The sequence below is a fragment of the Terrapene carolina genome, unplaced genomic scaffold (genome assembly GCF_002925995.2).
Source record: "Terrapene carolina triunguis isolate 2854851 unplaced genomic scaffold, T_m_triunguis-2.0 Scaffold23, whole genome shotgun sequence".
Taxonomy (NCBI): Eukaryota; Metazoa; Chordata; order Testudines; family Emydidae; genus Terrapene; species Terrapene triunguis.
In genome coordinates this window covers 25,944,134-25,964,757 of record NW_020664374.1, presented here as the reverse complement: position 1 = coordinate 25,964,757, position 20,624 = coordinate 25,944,134, and the positions used below count along the sequence as shown (strand labels likewise).

General features: G+C 41.5%; 1 protein-coding gene across 1 annotated transcript in view; it reads right to left on the bottom strand.

Moving 5' to 3' along the window:
- The window catches only part of LOC113406191 (interleukin-1 receptor accessory protein-like 1), a 544,469-nt gene that overhangs the window by 20,803 nt on the left and 503,042 nt on the right, over positions 1 to 20,624 (bottom strand). The window contains exon 8 of the mRNA XM_026649368.1: positions 8,691 to 8,834. Within this exon, the coding sequence (XP_026505153.1) occupies positions 8,691 to 8,834 (144 nt within the window). The remainder of the gene's footprint in view (positions 1 to 8,690; positions 8,835 to 20,624) is intronic.

Sequence of the window (20,624 nt, the reverse complement as noted above, 5' to 3'; positions counted from 1 at the left end):
GTTTCAGGATTAAAAATGGAGGAATTTCTGGTTTCCAAACCCAAACTTTCCCCTATATTACATGCTGCCCTCTAGTAATCTTATAGAGCTCTGAAAGTGTAGGGCACAATTTCCTGGTGCAAGTGCTGGAGGAACCAACTAGGGGCAGAGCTCTTCTTGACCTGCTGCTCACAAACAGGGAAGAATTAGTAGGGGAAGCAAAAGTGGGAGGCAGTGACCATGAGATGGTCGAGTTCAGGATCCTGACAAAAGGAAGAAAGGAGAGCAGCAGAATACGGACCCTGGACTTCAGAAAAGCAGACTTTGACTCCCTCAGGGAACTGATGGGCAGGATCCCCGGGGAGAATAACATGAGGGGGAAAGGAGTCCAGGAGAGCTGGCTGTATTTTAAAGAATCCTTATTGAGGTTGCAGAAACAAACCATCCCGATGTGTAGAAAGAATAATAAATATGGCAGGCGACCAGCTTGGCTTAACAGAGAAATCCTTGCTGATCTTAAACACAAAAAAGAAGCTTACAAGAAGCGGAAGCTTGGAAAAATGACAAGGGAAGAGTATAAAAATATGGCTTAGGCATGCAGGCGTGAAATCAGGAAGGCCAAATCACACTTGGATTTGCAGCTAGCAAGAGATGTTAAGAGTAACAAGAAGGGTTTCTTCAGGTATGTTAGCAACAAGAAGAAAGTCAAGGAAAGTGTGGGTCCCTTACTGCATGAGGGAGGCAACCTAATGACAGAGGATGTGGAAAAAGCTAATGTACTCAATGCTTTTTTTTGCCTCTGTATTCATGAACAAGGTCAGCTCCCAAACTGTTGCACTGGGCAGCACAGCATAGGGAGGAGGTGACCAGCCCTCTGTGGAGAAAGAAGTGGTTCAGGACTATTTAGAAAAGCTGGATGAACACAAATCCATGGGGCCAGATGCGCTGCATCTGAGGGTGCTAAAGGAGTTGGCGGATGTGATTGCAGAGCCATTAGCCATTATCCTTGAAAACTCATGGCGATCAGGGGAGGTCCCAGATGACTGAAAAAAGACTAACGTAGTGCCCATCTTTAAAAAATGGAAGGAGGAGGATCCGGGGAATTACAGGCCAGTCAGCCTCACTTCAGTCCCTGGAAAAATCATGGAGCAGGTCCTCAAGGAATCAATTCTGAAACACTTAGAGGAGAGGAAAGTGATCAGGAACAGTCAGCATGGATTCACCAAGTGCAAGTCATGCCTGACTAACCTAATTGCCTTCTATGATGAGATAACTGGCTCTGTGGATGAGGAGAAAGCAGTGGACGTGTTATTCCTTGACTTTAGCAAAGCTTTTGACATGGTATCCCACAGTATTCTTGCTGGCAAGTTAAAGAAGTATGGGCTGGATGAATGGACTATAAGGTGGATAGTAAGCTGGCTAGATCATCGTGCTCAACGGGTAGTGATCAATGGCTCCATGTTTAGCCGGTATCAAGCGGAGTGCCCCACGGGTCGGTGCTGGGGCCGGTTTTGTTCAATATCTTCATTAATGATCTAGATGATGGTGTGGACTACACCCTCAGCAAGTTTGCAGATGACACTAAACTGGAAGGAGTGGTAGATACACTGGAAGGTAGGGATAGGATACAGGGGGACATAGACAAATTAGAGGATTGGGCCACAAGAAATCTGATAAAAACAACAAGGAGTCTGGTGGCACCTTAAAGACAGATTTATTTGGGCATAAGCTTTTGTGGGTAAAAACCTCACTTCTTCAGATGCATCTGCATTTTTTACCCATGAAAGCTTATGCCCAAATAAATCTGTTAGTCTTTAAGGTGCCACCAGACTCCTTGTTGTTTTTGTAGATACAGACTAACACGGCTACCCCCTGATACAAGAAATCTGATGAGGTTCAACAAGGACAAGTGCAGAGTCCTGCACTTAGGACGGAAGAATCCCATGCATTGCTACAGACTAGGGACCGAATGGCTTGGCAGCAGTTCTGCAGAAAAGGACCTAGGGGTTACAGTCGATGAGAAGCTGGATATGAGTCGACAGTGTGCCCTTGTTGCTAATAAGGCTAATGGCATTTTGGGCTGTATAAGTAGGGGCATTGCCAGCAGATCAAGGGACATGATCATTCCCCTCTATTCGACATTGGTGAGGCCTCATCTGGAGTACTGTGTCCAGTTTTGGGCCCCACACTACAAGAAGGATGTGGAAAAATTGGAGAGAGTCCAGCGGAGGGCAACAGAAATGATTAGGGGGCTGGAGCACATGACTTATGAGGAGAGGCTGAGGGAACTTGGATTGTTTGGTCTGCAGAAGAGAAGAGTGAGGGGGGATTTGATAGCTGCTTTCAACTACCTGAAAGGGGGTTCCAAAGAGGATGGATCTAGACTGTTCTCAGTGGTACCAGATGACAGAACATGGAGTAATGGTCTCACGTTGCAGTGGGGGAGGTTTAGGTTGGATATTAGAAAAAAAATTCACTAGGAGGGTGGTGAAGCACTGGAATGGGTTATCTAGGGAGGTGGTGGAATCTCCTTCCTTAGAGGTTTTTAAGGTCAGGCTTGACAAAGTCCTGGCTGGGATGATTTAGTTGGGGATTGGTCCTGCTTTGAGCAGGGGGTTGGACTAGACGACCTCCTGAAGTCCCTTCCAAACCTGATATTCTATGATTCTATGAATTTCCATCTGGATAATAGCTAGAAACTGAATATTCTGAGGGCTAGGAGTTGGTCAGGGGGGAGAAGGGAGAGATGGAACTGGCACTTGAAAGACATGTATTGGCACATTGAGGGGGATGCGAAGTACAATGAGAGCTGTTGGTGGTCTAACTCTGGGGGAGAGGCAGGGAACTGGCAATTGGGAACAAAGGTGGCTTGGGTACATGACAACAGTGAAGCATGAGGGAGATTTTTTGCTGGAGAGTCAAGAAATAAGGCCTAGTTTCTTGGGCGGGATCACGTGGTATAATCCAAATTTGAAGTTAGAGGGAGGGATCAGCAACTGTGAAGGAACACCTGCAGTAGCTTGATAGAATTTACTGAGGTTAAGTTACATTCACTCTAAGAGTAAAAAGCTTTGCTTTCAAATACATCTTTCAGTCTACCCACATATTGCACAGGAATCAGATTGCAATGATGAGGAAAAATGAAAGCAGTTTTCTTCCAAGGCTAAGAGAGAGGAGAACATGATGAGCTTTGATATCCTGCAGGACTCACTCTCCAATCAGGAAAGAAATTGAACGTTGCATTTTGAGGGATATCTTCTGCTGAGAAATTGAATTGGATCTAAATTTTGGAGTGTTTGGAATCCTCTATTTATTCAGCACACTGTACAAAAAGAGCCTGTGAATATGTTAATGTTTGCTTATCTAAATGTTATGCTGAGATATGACAGAACATGATGTAAATTATGGATAACATGTGGGTACATGGCTAATGTCCCTCAGGAGATACGGATAGGGAGAATTTTGAAAAATAGCATTTTGTGGAGAGCCTCTGGAAAGTACAGTGAAGAACAATGCCTATTTGTAATAAAAACTACAAAGGACAGGAGCCTACTTCTACAACTTCTTCCTATACAAAGTGTAAAGTATTGGTCCATAAGGCATTTCCTTTATGCCTTCTTACATGTGCATTAATTTTGAGAACTTAAGTGAAACAGAAACTTATTGTAAAAAGCAACAGAGAGTCCTGTGGCACCTTTAAGACTAACAGATGTATTGGAGCATAAGCTTTCGTGGGTGAATGCCCACTTCGTCGGATGCATGTAATGGAAATATCCAGGGGCAGGTATAAATATGCTGGCAAGAATCAGTCTGGAGATAACGAGGTTAGTTCAATCAGGGAGGGTGAGGTCCTCTGCTAGCAGTTGAGGTGTGAACACCAAGGGAGGAGAAACTGCTTCTGTAGTTAGCTAGCCATTCACAGTCTTTGTTTAATCCTGATCTGATGGTGTCAAATTTGCAAATGAACTGAAGCTCAGCAGTTTCTCTTTGGAGTCTGGTCCTGAAGTTTTTTTGCTGTAAGATGGCTACCTTTACATCTGCTATTGTGTGGCCAGGGAGGTTGAAGTGTTCTCCTACAGGTTTTTGTATATTGCCATTCCTGATATCTGACTTGTGTCCATTTATCCTTTTACGTAGTGACTGTCCAGTTTGGCCAATGTACATAGCAGAGGGGCATTGCTGGCACATGATGGCATATATAACATTGGTGGACGTGCAGGTGAATGAACCGGTGATGTTGTAGCTGATCTGGTTAGGTCCTGTGATGGTGTTGTTGGTGTAGATATGTGGGCAGAGTTGGCATCGAGGTTTGTTGCATGGATTGGTTCCTGAGTTAGAGTTGTTATGATGCGGTGTGTGGTTGCTGGTGAGAATATGCTTAAGGTTGTCAGGTTGTCTGTGGGCGAGGACTGGCCTGCCTCCCAAGGGCTGTGAAAGAGAGGGATCATTGTCCAGGATGGGTTGTAGATCGCTGATGATGCGTTGGAGAGGTTTAAGCTGCGGACTGTAGGTGATGGCCAGTGGAGTTCTGTTGGTTTCTTTCTTGGGCTTATCTTGTAGCAGGAGGGTTCTGGGTACACGTCTGGCTCTGTTGATTTGTTTCCTTATTTTCTTGTGCGGGTATCGTAGTTTTGAGAATGCTTGGTGAAGATCTTGTAGGTGTTGGTCTCTGTCTGAGGGGTTGGAGCAGATGCGGTTGTACCTCCGTGCTTGGCTGTAGACGATGGATCGTGTGGTGTGTCCGGGGTGGAAGCTGGAGGCATGAAGGTAGGCATAGCCGTCGGTGGGTTTTTGGTATAGGGTGGTGTTAACGTGGCCATCACTTATTTGTACTGTGGTGTCTAGGAAGTGGACCTCCCACGTAGATTGGTCCAGGCTGAGGTTGATGGTGGGGTGGAAGCTGTTGAAATCGTGGTGGAATTCTTCCAGAGTCTCCTTCCCGTGGGTCCAGATGAAGATGTCGTCAATGTAGCGTAGATAGAGGAGGGGCGTGAGTGGACGAGAGCTGAGGAAGCGTTGTTCCAGGTCAGCCATGAAAATGTTGGCATATTGTGGGGCCATGCGTATTTCCATTACATGCATCCGACGAAGTGGGCATTCACCCACGAAAGCTTATGCTCCAATACATCTGTTAGTCTTAAAGGTGCCACAGGACTCTCTGTTGCTTTTTACAGATCCAGACTAACACGGCTACCCCTCTGATACTTGACACCATGCAAGGCACTGCATTTAGCCGTATGGAATGGAAATCTATCAACCTCATGAAGAAACTTGCACAAGTACAGACAGATATCATCTTCCTTTCTAAATGCAAACGGATGGACATCATACCAAATGGACTGAAGGTGAAAAATCCATTGCTATCTACATACTGCACAGACCACAGTGAGAGATTATGCCATACACTATCAAAGAAACTGAGGAACCACCTGATCAGCATCCTATACAGCAAACAGGAAAACATCAAAAAAGAGCTCTCCAACCTGGAGACTTTCATTAATAACCAACCCTCCGCACAAATGGACTTCACTAAAATAAGACAGGAGATCTACACTACACACTTCACCTCTCTACAAAGGAAAAAGGACCGTAAGCTGTCTAAACTCCTACTTGCCACATGGGGCCACAACAGTGGTACCCCTAACTCACCCAGCAATATCGTCAATTTATCCAGCTACACACTCAACCCAGCAGAAGAGTCTGTCCTATCTCGGGGACTCTCTTTTTGCCCCAGCACCCCCACGGACATGATACAGTTCTGTAGTGATCTGGAAGCCTACTTTCGCCGCCTCCGACTCAAAGAATACTTTCAAGATAACACTGAACAGTGCACTGATACACAGATACCCTCCCACCAACAACACAGGAAGAAGAACTCCACATGGACTCCTCCTGAGGGTCAAAATGACAGTTTGGACCTATACATAGAATGCTTCCGCCGATGTGCACAGGCAGAAATTGTGGAAAAACAACATCGCCTGCCTCATAACCTAAGTCGTGCAGAACGCAATGCCATCCACAGCCTTAGAAACAACCCGGACATTATAATCAAAGAGGCTGATAAAGGAGGTGCTGTTGTCATCATGAACAGGTCTGACTACCAGACGGAGGCTGCCAGACAACTCTCCAATACCAAATTCTACAGGCCACTTTCCTCAGATCCCACTGAGGAATATAGTAAGAAACTGCAACATCTACTCAGGACACTCCCTCCACTAACACAGGAACAATTCAACATACCCTTGGAGCCCCGACCGGGGTTATTCTATCTACTACCCAAGATCCACAAACCTGGAAATCCTGGACGCCCCATCATCTCTGGAATTGGCACTCTCACTGAAGGACTATCCGGATATGTAGACTCTCTGCTCAGACCCTATGCCACCAGCACTCCCAGCTATCTCCGTGACACCACTGATTTCCTGAGAAAACTACAATGCATTGGTGATCTCCCAGAAAACACCATCCTAGCCACCATGGATGTGGAGGCTCTCTACACAAACATCCCACACACAGATGGAATACAAGCTGTCAGGAACAGTATCCCTGATGATGACACAGCACAACTTGTTGCTGAGCTCTGTGACTTTATCCTCACGCACAACTATTTCAAATTTGGTGACAATATATACCTCCAGAACAATGGCACCGCCATGGGCACCTGCATGGCCCCACAATATGCCAACATTTTTATGGCTGACCTGGAACAACGCTTCCTCAGCTCTCGTCCACTCACGCCCCTCCTCTACCTGTTACCTGCAGTAACTCCCTCAGTGCAATAGGTTTTTCTTTCTGCTTTTGATGTACTCCACTTTATTCAATACATTATATTTTGTTTGGCATCTCAGAGTAATATTTCATTTAGCATATTACCACAGCTAAGCACATAAAATTTTCTGCTGTTTTTATTATCTAAAGAGAACATCTTCTCTACCCGCTGTAATGGCAGAATCTATTTTACTGAGAACACTGACTTAAATAGACAATTATATTAATTTTTCCCTCTTCAAAAACCTAACTCAGTTTCTTGCTAAGAGTGCTTTGTGGTTACTATTTTTAAATGGGAGATTTGGATCTCAGAATGAAGTTACAAGACTAGTGTGTAATGTTTGTGACCATGTAAGTTTTCAAATTCTAGAAAGCAAGAACTGCAAGCTGGAGAAGGATCCATACAAAGAGAGAGGATAGTTTGCTTTGTTGGTTGGTTCCCAAGGAAAGCAGGTTCTACCAAAAACCTGCGTGATGCTGAACAAGTCACAGTCTCTTTACGTCTCAGTTTCCTCATCGTGAGAGTAGAAATACTAATGTATCACACTGGGTTGTTATATGAATTAACACAAAAATGTTGCAAAGCATTTTGTGATCTCTCAGTAGAAGGTGACACATTGATGCAAGATACTGATATGTGTGTGTGTGTGTGTGTGTGTGTGTGTGTAGCAGGTGAGATTACTTGATTCTAATTTTGTTGTTTGGGCACTATCTTTTTCACATCTTTGCATATTTTTATACTATAGGGAGAAGTGGGTCAACTCCTGGGGATCTTAGGTGTAATGTGCACTATCCTATGACATAACATAGGCCCCTATAATTTTACTACCTCTGTTCATCCTCACCGTGACAGATTTGGCTAACATCTCCCATCCCACACACATCACACTATAAAATATAACAGGATATCATCTATCCACACCTTGTATCTTCAATAGTGGTTAACACCCTTATTTCAATAGGGTTTTAGTAAATAAGGATATAGTGTACCACACATATGGTAGCAGTCTGAAACAGGAAGAACTCTGATTGAAGGTACAAAGCCTAATTAATCAAAGCCCAGTGTTTAATCTAGTTTGCTATTCATCTGTGACGCTGATTAGTGTGGTTAGAGACAAATACAACATTTTTCTTCAATGGTAAAAGTAGTAATAATAATATATGGGGATATACCTATCTCATAGAACTGGGAGGGACCTTGAAAGGTCATCGAGTCCAGCCCCCTGCCTTCACTAGTAGGACCAAGTACTGTTTTTTGCCCCAGATCCCTAAGTGGCCCCCTCAAGGATTGAACTCACAACGCTGGGTTTAGCAGGCCAATGCTCAAACCACTGAGCTATCCCTCCCCCAATTAGTGTATAATTCAGATATAGGTCAGTGCAAATAATGCCAATTACTATTGTTGAAACTAGGTGTCTTTGAATCACCACATCTGCAGAACAACTAGTTTAATCAACATGAGCCACTCTCTAAACAGTTAAGTAATAAACTGTACTGCGTGTTTTGGAATTTACCCACCAGTCTATGCTCTTGAGTTTATCAAAACAGATCAGCTTAAACAAGGAGCAAATTCATATTCACTTCAACCTCTTAACATTTTGGGGGAATATAATTAGAGGAGACACTTGCTTATGGGGAAGTGAAGTTGGCTTTCAATATTGATAGAATGTTTGTAATTTACATTTGGTGTTGGGAGTAAAAATCTAAAAGATATAGGTGTCTCCCGGAGATCTGCAGAGCAGCAAATGCAACAGTCAAACAATCATTGCTTCTAATCTGCTGTCTAGGGATGCATTTTCAATGCAGTGCCTAATGCAGTGAGAGAAACGCCACTGATGGTTGCCGCATTGTTAACACTTCTTGCTCCACAATGAAAATTAATCACTTGAAAAAAGAGCCAGGCAAATTTAGAAAGTAGGAAATATACTGAGAAGCTGCCTTACCTCCATCTAGTTCTTCAGCTCCAAAATGATTCCTGTAGAAGAGCATAATCTCAATCTTGTAACACTTGTAGATAGTCACTAAACAAACAAGCAGCAGCAGAATAGCACCAAGCCCACCAGCAAGCTCAACTGTATACATCAGCTCTGCAAAGAATTATAAAATGTAATAACCACATTCAGCACTGGAGAAAGGTTAACACTGGAGATATTTTGCAGTTTGAAGATAACAGTAGAATACAAATGCAGGATTTTTGCACTTAATTTTCCAGATTATTGATGGGACACTTTGAGAAATGTACAGATAATGCAGTTTTTCCTTTATATATATGTAAATACCCTCATACCACATTTTAAATAGGTTGTGTGAAAAGTCAGTCAACTATTTTTACTCAGTGTTCTGTGCTGGGTTTAATATATATCTGTATATCACTGTTTTGTTTGCAATAGATATATGATGTCACACCATTCATATTTTAAGCACATATAACTGCTCTCCTTTAGTGGAGCTGAAGGCAGACACAACCCTCTTCCTCCACCTCACACAAAAGATCAGAACACACAGCTATGTTTCATGATGGGTTTCTGTCAATTAGATTAAAGATAACCATTTTACTTTTTCAAAATATAAATAAAAATGCTTGTGGGATATGAAGACAAATCATCCTGGGAACCCCAAAATCCCATTCCTCAGTTATGTGTTAATATCTTTGACACAGTTTCCTCTTAATCTGTAATTCATCTCCCCTTCCCCCCCACCCCCGTTTCCCCCTAAACAGGAAGGTCTTTTGTTTAGATGTTGCAAATCATCGCAATTTGTCAGTTCAGACATTCAGATTCAGAGCATGACCGCTCTTCCTTTGTTACATTGGACCACTGGAGATTCACATGATAGATGGAGATCATTGTCATGCAGTTGAATCCCTCAGGATGGAGAATCCAATCAAATGCAGCCATATCTGACAACAGCAATCTCCTTGGTGATGTCATTTATCAGATAATAACAATAACCTATAGTCATCATTGTCTGTTGTTCCTACTTCCAATAGTTGAATACTTAAGAAAGCAGAAGTAACTCTTTTGAGTCCATTTTTTGTTATTATTCTCACTACTTTTCAAATAAGAAATCAGAATTCAAAAAGAAAAAAAAAATAGTGCAAAGCTCCAAAGGTTTTGTTTGTTTGTTTTATTAAAATTAGAGAGGAGCAGTAACTTGGTATATCCCAGGAAAACCCATTAATTTTAAATATTTCTAACCTCCAGTTTTGAAGAAGGACTGGGACAGGATTTAGAAATTGAATGGACACATTTTAGCTGATAAAAAGCCTAACTGGAAGAGAATACAGAGTTCCATAAGGAAAACTTTATATAATGCATTACTAAGGGGCACTGTGCCCTATAAACAACATCCTGTCTTCATAACATTTGCCTCCATTTGGGCAGCATGTACTTGGGTTAAGTAATGTAAACTTTCCTGTTATCCAAGTAAATCTTTTTGGTTATGCATACGTAATAATACATTATTATACAATTTAATTAACAAAATAAAAGATTAGAGAAAAGTTCCATTTAATTTTACTATGTTTTACCAATAAATGGACACTTATTATTCTGATACACACAACTGTTAAAAAGGTTTCATTGCTCCCCAGAGGACACTAAGAGTGTAATACAATGAAATAAAAGTATTTACATTCCATATAATTAGTGTCTAAACTGTGGTAGAAACTCCTTTGTGTTAACATTTTTAAGACCAGTACTTGTTATTTCATACTTTCAGTACTTTTCTGGTCTGTAGGGAGGAGGCTTACTTAAACAAAATACAGTTTGCAGAGGCTAGTAATACAATATTTTAGAAAATAAATGGAGATGGAAATTACACTACGCTGGCTTACAGCAGCCTGTTTATCATTTTGCACCACAAGTGATGCAGCTGTTCAGTGGTAACCAGAATATGGGGAATTAATATGCTATGTTGCTAGGTGCAAAATATACCACTTATATGCCTGCTGTTACGATGCATAAAAGGCAAGAAAAACTTTACTATTCAAAAACAAAATGTTCCCCAAAATTAACAACAGAGCGATTAAATAGAAAACACGGTATGTAGTTGTCTTTCCACCATCAATGTGCAAACTAATATGCTATATAAAAAGTAGTACTTTGGTCAATACAGAGTCTGTTTTAAAGTACATTTTCCACTATTGGAATTATAAACATCTCTAGAGCAAGTATAGCATGTATCGTTATTTCCTTTTAATAAAATCAATCTGAATTCATATAGCATTGCCTCATAACCATTGGCAGAGCAACACAGCAACATTCATAAGAGCATTCACTGATCCTAAGAGTATGTCTACACTGCACCTGGAAGCATACCTCCCAGTCCAGGTAAACAGACTGGCACTAGCTTGGTTGCTCAAGTAAGTGTTAAAAATTGCAGTGTGGCCTTTGTGGTAGTGGCACAGGCTAGCCATCTGAGTACCAGCCCGATTGACCCCCTGGGTCCGTACAAAGCTTTCCTGTGCCTTGGTTTCCTCATCTGTAAAATGGGGATAATGATACTGACTTCCTTAAAGCACTTTGAGATTGACCGATGAAAAGTGCTGTATAATAGCTGGATATTCTTATGTAGTGACCATTAACACTAGACTGTAAGCAAAGATAGCAAGACGTACTTGTCTTCACATTCCATTGCTTTATTCTATCTTTTGTATTAAATTTTGGGCATGGTTGCTACAGCAAGTGTTACACTGTCTTTGAAGTGTGATGTGCTTTTTCTGCTCAAGTTCAAGTTGCCTGGAGTGGCAGCATTTTAAAAAGGTTCAGTTTCAGCACAATTCCACATCAGAGGGAGAAACAAAAAGTGCAAACCTTTTAAAATCTGTTTAGCCTTTGTATGATGATGTTAAAATTACAAACCTTGCCCTGTTTAAGGGACTGAGACTGAATGGTGAAAATTGTAAAGGAAAATTACCAGGCAGAACCTTAGGGGAACTGGCAACAAATGAACAAGTGGCAAAGAGTTACATTCAAGAGCACAGCAATCATTTAGTTACAGGCAATTAACAATAGTCCTCCAGCAGAACAAGAACGGGTCTACTCTAAGGGAAAACACATTGATTACTGCTGCACTAGTAGATTGGTTTCCGAATAAATTGCTTCAATTTAAAATGAGATTTGCTACAAGCATTTTGACCAATGGCTACATTTTTTCTGTTTATCAGGATGGTTTGGCCAAGCAATCCAGTGAAAGAAACAGCTAATTAAAATAAAGCACATGCCCTCTCTAAACATACGGAATGATATGGGTGGTAATAAATGCACTCATTTTACACTAATCCTACTGTAATTATCAGGTGCACTTCTGGGATGTATCTTTGATCTGCACCTGGCTTTAATTTTTGATAAACCTCCTCAGCAGTGGCGCACAGGTTATTTATTTATTTACCGCATTTGTACAGAGAAGTAAATAAAAAAAAAAGATATCCCCTGAGCTTCATACCTTAGACTAATTTGGCTTCCTTTGGAGACTAGTTGTTACTCTGTATACAATTGAGTTACTAAATACAAATTATGCTTCAGATATTCTGGATATTCTGGATAACTATAAGTGGATGTGAAGGAGTGCACTTCCTGTTTAAGGGACAGGCTGGATCTACAGTTGGGAAAGCCTGGGGTAATCAAGGAGGCCTGGCCCTACCCTGAGCTAGGCCCAGGCTATATGAAACAGAAAGAGGAAACTAAATAAGGGAAAGGGAAGTAGAAGCCAGGCAGGCTGAAGTGGGTGGTAGTTTCTCTCAAGCTCCAGGAGACCAGCCTAATCAGATTGGGAGACCTGGTGTTGTGGACATTAATTTTGGGAGCTCTGAACCTGGATCCCGAGGGGAGGACCTAACAAACTGTTTATTGTAATTGCTTCTGTCCTGAAGCCTTATTAAAACGGGGTCATTTTGTTAACGTGTGTTGGCTTCTCCTTTCCTCAGGCAAAGTTATTACCGTGAAACATTGAGGTGGGGCACACCTGCAGCACCACACCAGGCCAAAAGGGGACACATAGGAACTGCCAACACCTTTACAGTGGATATGGGATTTTATAGCTGTGTAACTATACTACTATGTCAGGCCTCAATCTTGAAATGATTTACACAGATTTCTTAACTTTAAGGACTGTGAGTAATCTCATCGAAAGCAGTGGGATTACTCAGACTCTCTCAGATTAAGCATGTACGTAATTCTCTGCAGCATTGGGGCATAAGGTACCTATTTCTGTCTTTTCTATATTCTTACATGATTCTGCTTACCTTGGACAATCAAGCCCCACAGCTTGTATAGGTCAACCTATACCTCTGAAAGTGTGGGTTGAGAATTCTTACATAGCGCTGCCCTGACCGAGACCAGGGATCTGGGAGCAAGTTTAGTACTATCGCTAAGGTTTTCCATAGAGGTGCTGTACTGCAGCTTTCTTGAGAATGAAAAGGCCAATAGCCTTACTGATTTATGAAACAAGGTTATAGAATGTCTTGGGTTATATATTTGGTCTCAAAATATATACTGATTAGATCTGAGATTGTGTATAATAGTGGCAGAAAACTTTTTTTTACCGGGGGAGCGGGGAAATCAGAGAGAAGATCAAATGTACGCTTTTGGCTGTATATAAACTATATCTAAAGTAACTGTGAATCACGCTAGGAATTCTTAGAATTGTCCGACAAACAAAGAACATGCAGGCTTCTTAGATGACTACTAGAACTTTTTTTTTCTACAATCATTTCTTATTTAAGAAAATAGCTGATGATAATTCCCATTCTGTTGCTCTTTCAGAGTGAAACCTGGAAAAAGCTTTTGCTAGCATATAAACAGATTGTCTTGTATAATATAAGATATACAAGTTTAATACATTAACAAACATAGTGGTTCAGAGTTTTATTATAATGGAGTTTTGTTTCTATTGGGAACTTACATTTTTGCCTAATTGTTGAAGTCATTAGGAACAATTAACAGACATTCTAGTGTAAAAACCTGTTAGTAACATATCTCATATGATGAGCTCCCATTTGAAATCTTGGAAGTCTTACAGAATTTCGGTACATTACGGCAGAGGGAACTATTAGACCTGTAGTTTGTTTGCGGAGGTTACAAAAGGAGTTGCTCCTTCTTGTCTCACTGAAGTCTGAATAGTCAATCATCACCATCAGTCTGTGGAATATAGGCCATAATCAAGTCCTAATGACTGAAAACGTTCTTGAGATGAGCAATTTGGCTTCCTTAAGCTCCTTAACTCATAAAACAGCATTATAGTGTCATGACAGTGATGCTACCATTAAAACTTTGTCAACAGATCTGCTATGAAAGCTGAGGAACTAAACTCATAGAATACTGGAATTTTTCTGGAAAATGGAATTTTAGTACCATTATAAATATGGCAAATGAAATTAAAATAATCAAAGTAAATAGAATGTTTTGAGGTCAGACACAAACCCATAGAAGACAAGTCCTGAGTTAAGCTTGCCTATGCTTCCTCAACATGCGTTATCATCCCTCTATACTGCTAGACCTATAATGAACAGGGGTGATCTTCTATACCATATAAGGCAAACCACCCTAGTACAGTGACTTAGTTGAAACACTGATGGCTTGAAGAATTCCACTGAATATTGCTCTGAATAAGACCAAACAATATTTCTTACCTGGTGTGTGTGTGTGTGTGTGTGTGGTCTGACTGCACAATGAGACAGTCTTTCTACTCTAGTAAGGGAAGTTACAGCCAATGCCCTATTTGGAGTTTTCGAGCAGGCCTTCAATAGTTTATTGTTGATGATTTCCATGGCTGAAAACAAAGCAGTTAAACACCCTAACCTAACTAATGAAAATGATTTTATATAAAAAAACAACACTAATGGATTACAGGCAACCGAGGAACTGAAGGAATACAAAAAAGCCCTTCCTGGGAAGAAACAATATAAGCCCTGCAGAGGCTTTAACTATTTTACTAGGGAACACTGTAGTCAGGAGAATCAGTAACCACTGATCCTGACCTACATAATGTATGTTCTCATACATGGATATTTGCACTAGTGTAGCCAGACAATAGAAAAGAATTAAAAGGTAAGACATCTGTTCTTCTGTAGTCAGTCTGTCACCAGCACAGAAGATGTTTACTGACAAACAGTACCTCCAAATACAAACAGTAAGCACAGACCTGGGAAATAATTTTTTTAATTTATATTTTATTATTTTTTCCCTGCGAAATAAACAGAAAAAAAGGGAAGGAAGGGAAAGAAAAGGAAGGAAAGCAACAGGAAGGGGAAAGGAGAATGACATCTGTTTCTATCTGCCAGGAACTAATCACAGGTTTTTAAAAAGTTAGATCAAATCTTTTCAAATTTGTCTGAGGTCACTTTTCTCTGAAACGTTACATGCTCTGTAGCTGCCAGATCAGCCAAGCCAATGAGCCAAGTTTCTATCCTTGGTGGCAGTCTGCTGTTTCATCTAAGCAATAAGAGTCATTTGGTTATAAGCACTGCTCTAGAGAACCAAGCTTTCAGTGAGTTGGAGAGCTTCCAAGATGATGGGATATATCCCAAAACACAGTTCTGGGAAGTAATTTTTAAGGAGGTATCCATTATCATATTAATCTCTTGCCTACTTCTAGCCAAAAGGATTGTATCTTGGGACAGTCCCAAAACATATGAGCCAGCTTTGCTCTGGGAGACTCACAATTCCAGCAGCAGTCTATTTTGGCAGGGCCCATGCACTGTAACCTGTGTGGGGACCAGTGTGAATGAAATTATTTTCTGCTCGATCAACCTTAATAGTAGATCGATAGTAGAGTTTTTAATGTTTTGCAAGGCACTTCCCCATTGGCTAGAGTTCAAAGACATACAAAGCTTTGTTCCAGGCAATCTAAATTAGGCAGGGTCTTTTGGGTCAGGAAGTCATAACAGGCTATATAACTGGTTGGGTGAACCTATGAAACTTTGTTTACACCAACAACAATCCTGCAGCCTCTGGTGCTCCCAGTGCATCAAGACCAAATACGTCTTTCAAGGGATGCTTAACCTGCAAGTAATGCTATGCAGTTGGATCAGGTAGTTTGTATTCATAGTATCATAGGACTGGAAGGGACTTCAAGAGGTCATCTAGTCCAGTCCTCTGCACTCATGGCAGGACTAAGTATTATCTAGACCATTCCTGACAGGTGTTTGTCTAACCTGCTCTTAAAAATCTCTAATGATGGAGATTCCACAACCTCCCTAGGCAATTTATTCTAGTGCTTAACCACCTTGACAGTTAGGAAGTTTTTCCTAATGTCCATAGGCGCCGACTTCTGCTCGCAACAGTGAGTGCTCGACCCCCCTCTGTCCCCGGCCCCACCCTGACTCCACCCCTGCCCCACCCCCTCTTGCCCCTGTCCCGCCTCCATTCCAACCCCTTCCCCAAAGTCCCTGCCCCCGCGCACTAAGGGGAGGAGGCAGAGGTGGAGGAGGAGGTGAGGTGAGGTGGGGAGGGGAGCTTGGCTGCCGGTGGGTGCAGAGCACCCATTAATTTTTCCCCGTGGGTGCTCCAGCCCCGGAGCACCCACGGAGTTGGCGCCTATGCTAATGTCCAACCTAAACCTCCCTTGCTGCAGTTTAAGCCCATTGCTTCTTGTCCTATCCTTAGAGATTAAGAAAAACAATTTTTCTCCCTCTTCCTTATAACAAACTTTTATGTACCTGAAAACTATTATTATGCGCCCCCTCCTTCTTCTCTTTTCCAGACTAAACAAACTAATTTTTTTCAATCTTCCTTCATAGGTCATGTTTTCTAGACCTTTAATCATTTTTGTCGCTCTTCTCTGGACTCTCTCCAATTTGTCCACATCCTACCTGAAATGTGACACCCAGAATTGGACACAATACTCCAGTTGAGGCCTTATCAGCGTAGAGTAGAGCAGAAGAATTACTTCTTGTGTCTTGCTTACAACACTCCTGCTAATATATCCCAGAATGATGTTCGCTTTTTTTGCAACAGCGTTACACTGTTGACTCATATTTTGCTTGTGGTCCACTATGACCCCCAGAACCCTTTCCGCAGTACTCCTTCCTAGGCAGTCATTTCCCATGTTGTATGTGTGCAACTGATTGTTCCTTCCTAAGTGGAGTACTTTGCATTTGTCCTTACTGAATTTCATCCTATTTACTTCAGACCATTTCTCCAGTTTGCCCAGATCATTTTGAATTTTAATCCTATCCTCCAAAGCACTTGCAACCGCTAACATCATGGTATCATCAACAAAGATTATAAGTGTACTCTCCATGCCATTATCTAAATCAGTGGTTCCCAAACTTAATCCGCCGCTTGTGCAGGGAAAGCCCTTGGCGGGTCGGGCTGGTGTGTTTACCTGCCGCGTCCGCAGGTTCAGCCGAATGCGGCTCCCAGTGGCCGCGGTTCGCTGCTCCAGGCCAATGGGAGCTGCTGGAAGCAGTGCGGACCGAGGGACATAATGGCTGCCACTTCCAACAGCTCCCATTGGCCTGGAGCAGCGGCCACTGGGAGCCACGATCGGTGGCCACTGGGAGCCGCGATCAGCCGCACCTGCGGACGTGGCAGGTAAACATACCGGCCCAGCCCGCATGGGGCTTTCCCTGCACAAGTGGCGGAACAAGTTTGGGAACCACTGATCTAAATCATTGATGAAGATATTGAACAGAACCGGACCCAGAACTGATCCCTACGGGACCCCACTCATTATGTCCTTCCAGCATGACTATAAACCACTGATACCTACTCCCTGGGAATGGTTTTCCAACCAGTTTTGCACCCTTCTTATAGTAGCTCTATTTGTCCTTGCCGCTGCTGACCAGTCCCTTTGCTTCCCTTATCAATTTTTTACAATTCTACTATTATGATTAATATTCATTACTGTCAACTTCCTCTTTCTTCCATTTGTTATATATTACTTTTATTTTTTTATAGCTGCCTTCACTTCCCCTCTAAACCAGGCCAGTTTTTTAACCACTATGGCCTTCTTCCTCAATTGTGAGATTGTGGGCATCTAGTAAAATCTTCTTAAACAAATCCCAATTATTATTTATATTTTTATGATTAAATTCTTCCTCCCAGCTGATCTGGCTCAGAATTGTTTTTAGCTTTGTGAAATTGGCCCTTTTAAAGCACCAAGTGTGTATAAAATATCAGTGGTCTGGACTTTATTGTATTTGTACATTATAAATGTGATCAAGTCATGATCCCTGCTACCTAAACTACCATTTATTTTTCATTCGGTGATCATTTCCTCTTTATCTGTCACAACAAGATCTAGTACAGAATCCCCCATGTTGAATGCAACACTTCTTGAGTTAGGAGATTGCAGTCTATGATATTTAAAAATTCCAAGGATATGCATGAGGCCTCTGGCATATGTCATATGGCAATATTGTTGTTGGAGTGCTTGAATGGCAGAAACTGATCCTCTAAGATCAATTGACAGACCCAAATTATCCTTTTATCTATCCACCCTCTCCGCATTAATGGCTTCTTGTCAATTGTCAACAATGGGGGTTGCCCCAAGTACAGCATCAAAGAGAGAGAAGGGATGGAATTTAATTGTTCTAGCCAAAGGGACCCATGTTTTATAGATAATTCTGTAGGTGACATTTTATGATGAAAATGGCAATATGCTGTATCCAGTATTCCTGCCAATGGGAAGGGATGTAACAACTCCTGTTCCACCAGCAGCCAGGGAGGGATCAGCTTTGTTGTGTTCTGGAGCCATAAGGCTGCCTGCCAGTTTGGGAAATAGAAGCCTCCAGATGTGATTGGGAATTGCAGTTTACACAAAGCCAGTCTAGACCTCCTCATCTCCTCCCCTGCCCCCAAAAAATATTTAAAAAAATTAACTAATTTTCCTAAAATAAAATGGAAGAATAGTAACTGGGAGATTCTCAGGATATACAGTATCCAGGGAAGCACATTCATTTTGTTAATTTTACCTGAAAATTTACCAGATGATATGGGAATTGATTTTTCTGACCTATGATGGAAAAGCATTACATACCTTATCCACCTAATTTACTGCCATCCAGGCTAAGGCTGATCTGGAGATATTAGGACAGCAGAATTGCATGACTGAGAGCTGGTAGACTTGATGCATGGCTGTCTCAGTGGATGTCATGTGCAAGTGAGATATTCCCTTCAGGGCTGAAGAAGTGAACTTCATGTACAATATGACTCCTGAATTTACTTTTGAAGTTCAGTACAAGAAAGCTGATCTTTCTGTCATCATTCTGTTGATCTAGCCATAGTCCTTTACCATTTGTATTTTCTCAGCAAGAGAACAATGCTCTGTGGATGGATGAATGAACTAGGAGTACTCCTAGTTCATTCATGAGATCCTTTCTCCAGCCTTTAGATATTAGCTGGCCCTTCTCAAGCTCATCATTATGAAGGCGGGTGGTACTGATACTACAGAGGTCAGCAGAATATATTATACAGAGCAACAACTACTTTTTCTCTTCTTCAATTTTCCCATTGGAAAAGTCAGTCAAAAATTGATCTTTTCCTCCTGAAAATTCGGATTTTGACAAAACTACATTTTCCAATGGGAAAATCTTTCATTTGAAATGTTTTGACCAGCAGACTAGTTATGACAGGTAAGTAAACAAACAAGCATACTGGTGTGACTGCTACTGTGGAGCAAGACGCAAGAATGCAGTGGGGACAGTGGGCCAAGAAGACATGCATACAAGCTGCAAAAAAGACATTGGCTATGATTTGCTATAATAAAGGGGAAAGTAGCAGAGCCCTGTGTTTGCCCCACTGGCAGATGGACCACAGAAAATGTTATGTTAGTTTATATATTTTGCTTCTTAATCATATAAAATAAAAATGTATGACATGGTGAAACATTTGATCACTTTCTCTATGGTGTTTTGTCTGCTAAAATGCACAGCCAAAGTTTTTCCACAAGTTAATGTGCAGTTAAAGGCTATCTTGTAATTCCAAGTTACCATGTAATTAAACATCACTGTGGAAGATTTGCTCTATGACAAAAGACAGTCTCACTTTTCAGGAGATACCATTATTCAAGGATATTCTCTGTCTCTCATCTTACATTATACCCCTCTACCTCGATATAACGCTGTCCTTGAGAGCCAAAAAATCGTACCGTGTTATAGGTGAAACCGCGTTATATCGAACTTGCTTTGATCCACTGGAGTGTGCAGCCCCCCCACCCCCCCCGGAGCACTGATTTACCACGTTATATCTGAATTTGTGTTATATCGGGTCGCATTATATCGAGGTAGCGGTGTATTACTTATTATATTGGTAAACTGTGGGCCTGTTTCCTTGAATTTAAACCCCACAGAAATATAAGACAGCAGTGCATGATTCACACATTATATATTATAAAACGGTCTACCATTAATTAGCTTGTGCTTGGTTGTCTATCAAAATCCATCTCTGGAGGGTTCCAAAATCTAGTTGAGGATGTACCAGATTTACAAATGATAAATGATAGCCACCACTGATAACTTAACAAAATCAAGAAGCAGTATCCAAGAAGCATAATTCTCTTCTCTTGGATAAAAGGAAAATAACTTGATCTGAACAATGGTGAAGTAAAGAGATTATGTCTAGCAGAAAGCAGAGGAAACCATGTCTCCTATGGTTGTCCTCCCACCCCTTCCTCTACTGATTCTCTTTGTTAACTTGGGCAAGACATTTAGGCCCAGATTTTTCAAGGTATTGAGAGACTGATGTACTCAGCATTATAATGTCTAACTGATCCTAAATTCCAAAGTGCCTAAATTCCTTCTGAAAATGAGATTTAGGCCCCCAAATCACCTTAAGCATCGTAACGCTGAGTGCAACACTTAAATACCTTGAAAAATCTGGGCTTTAATCTCTCTGTAACTCAGTTTTCCCATGTTAAATGGGTACACTACCATC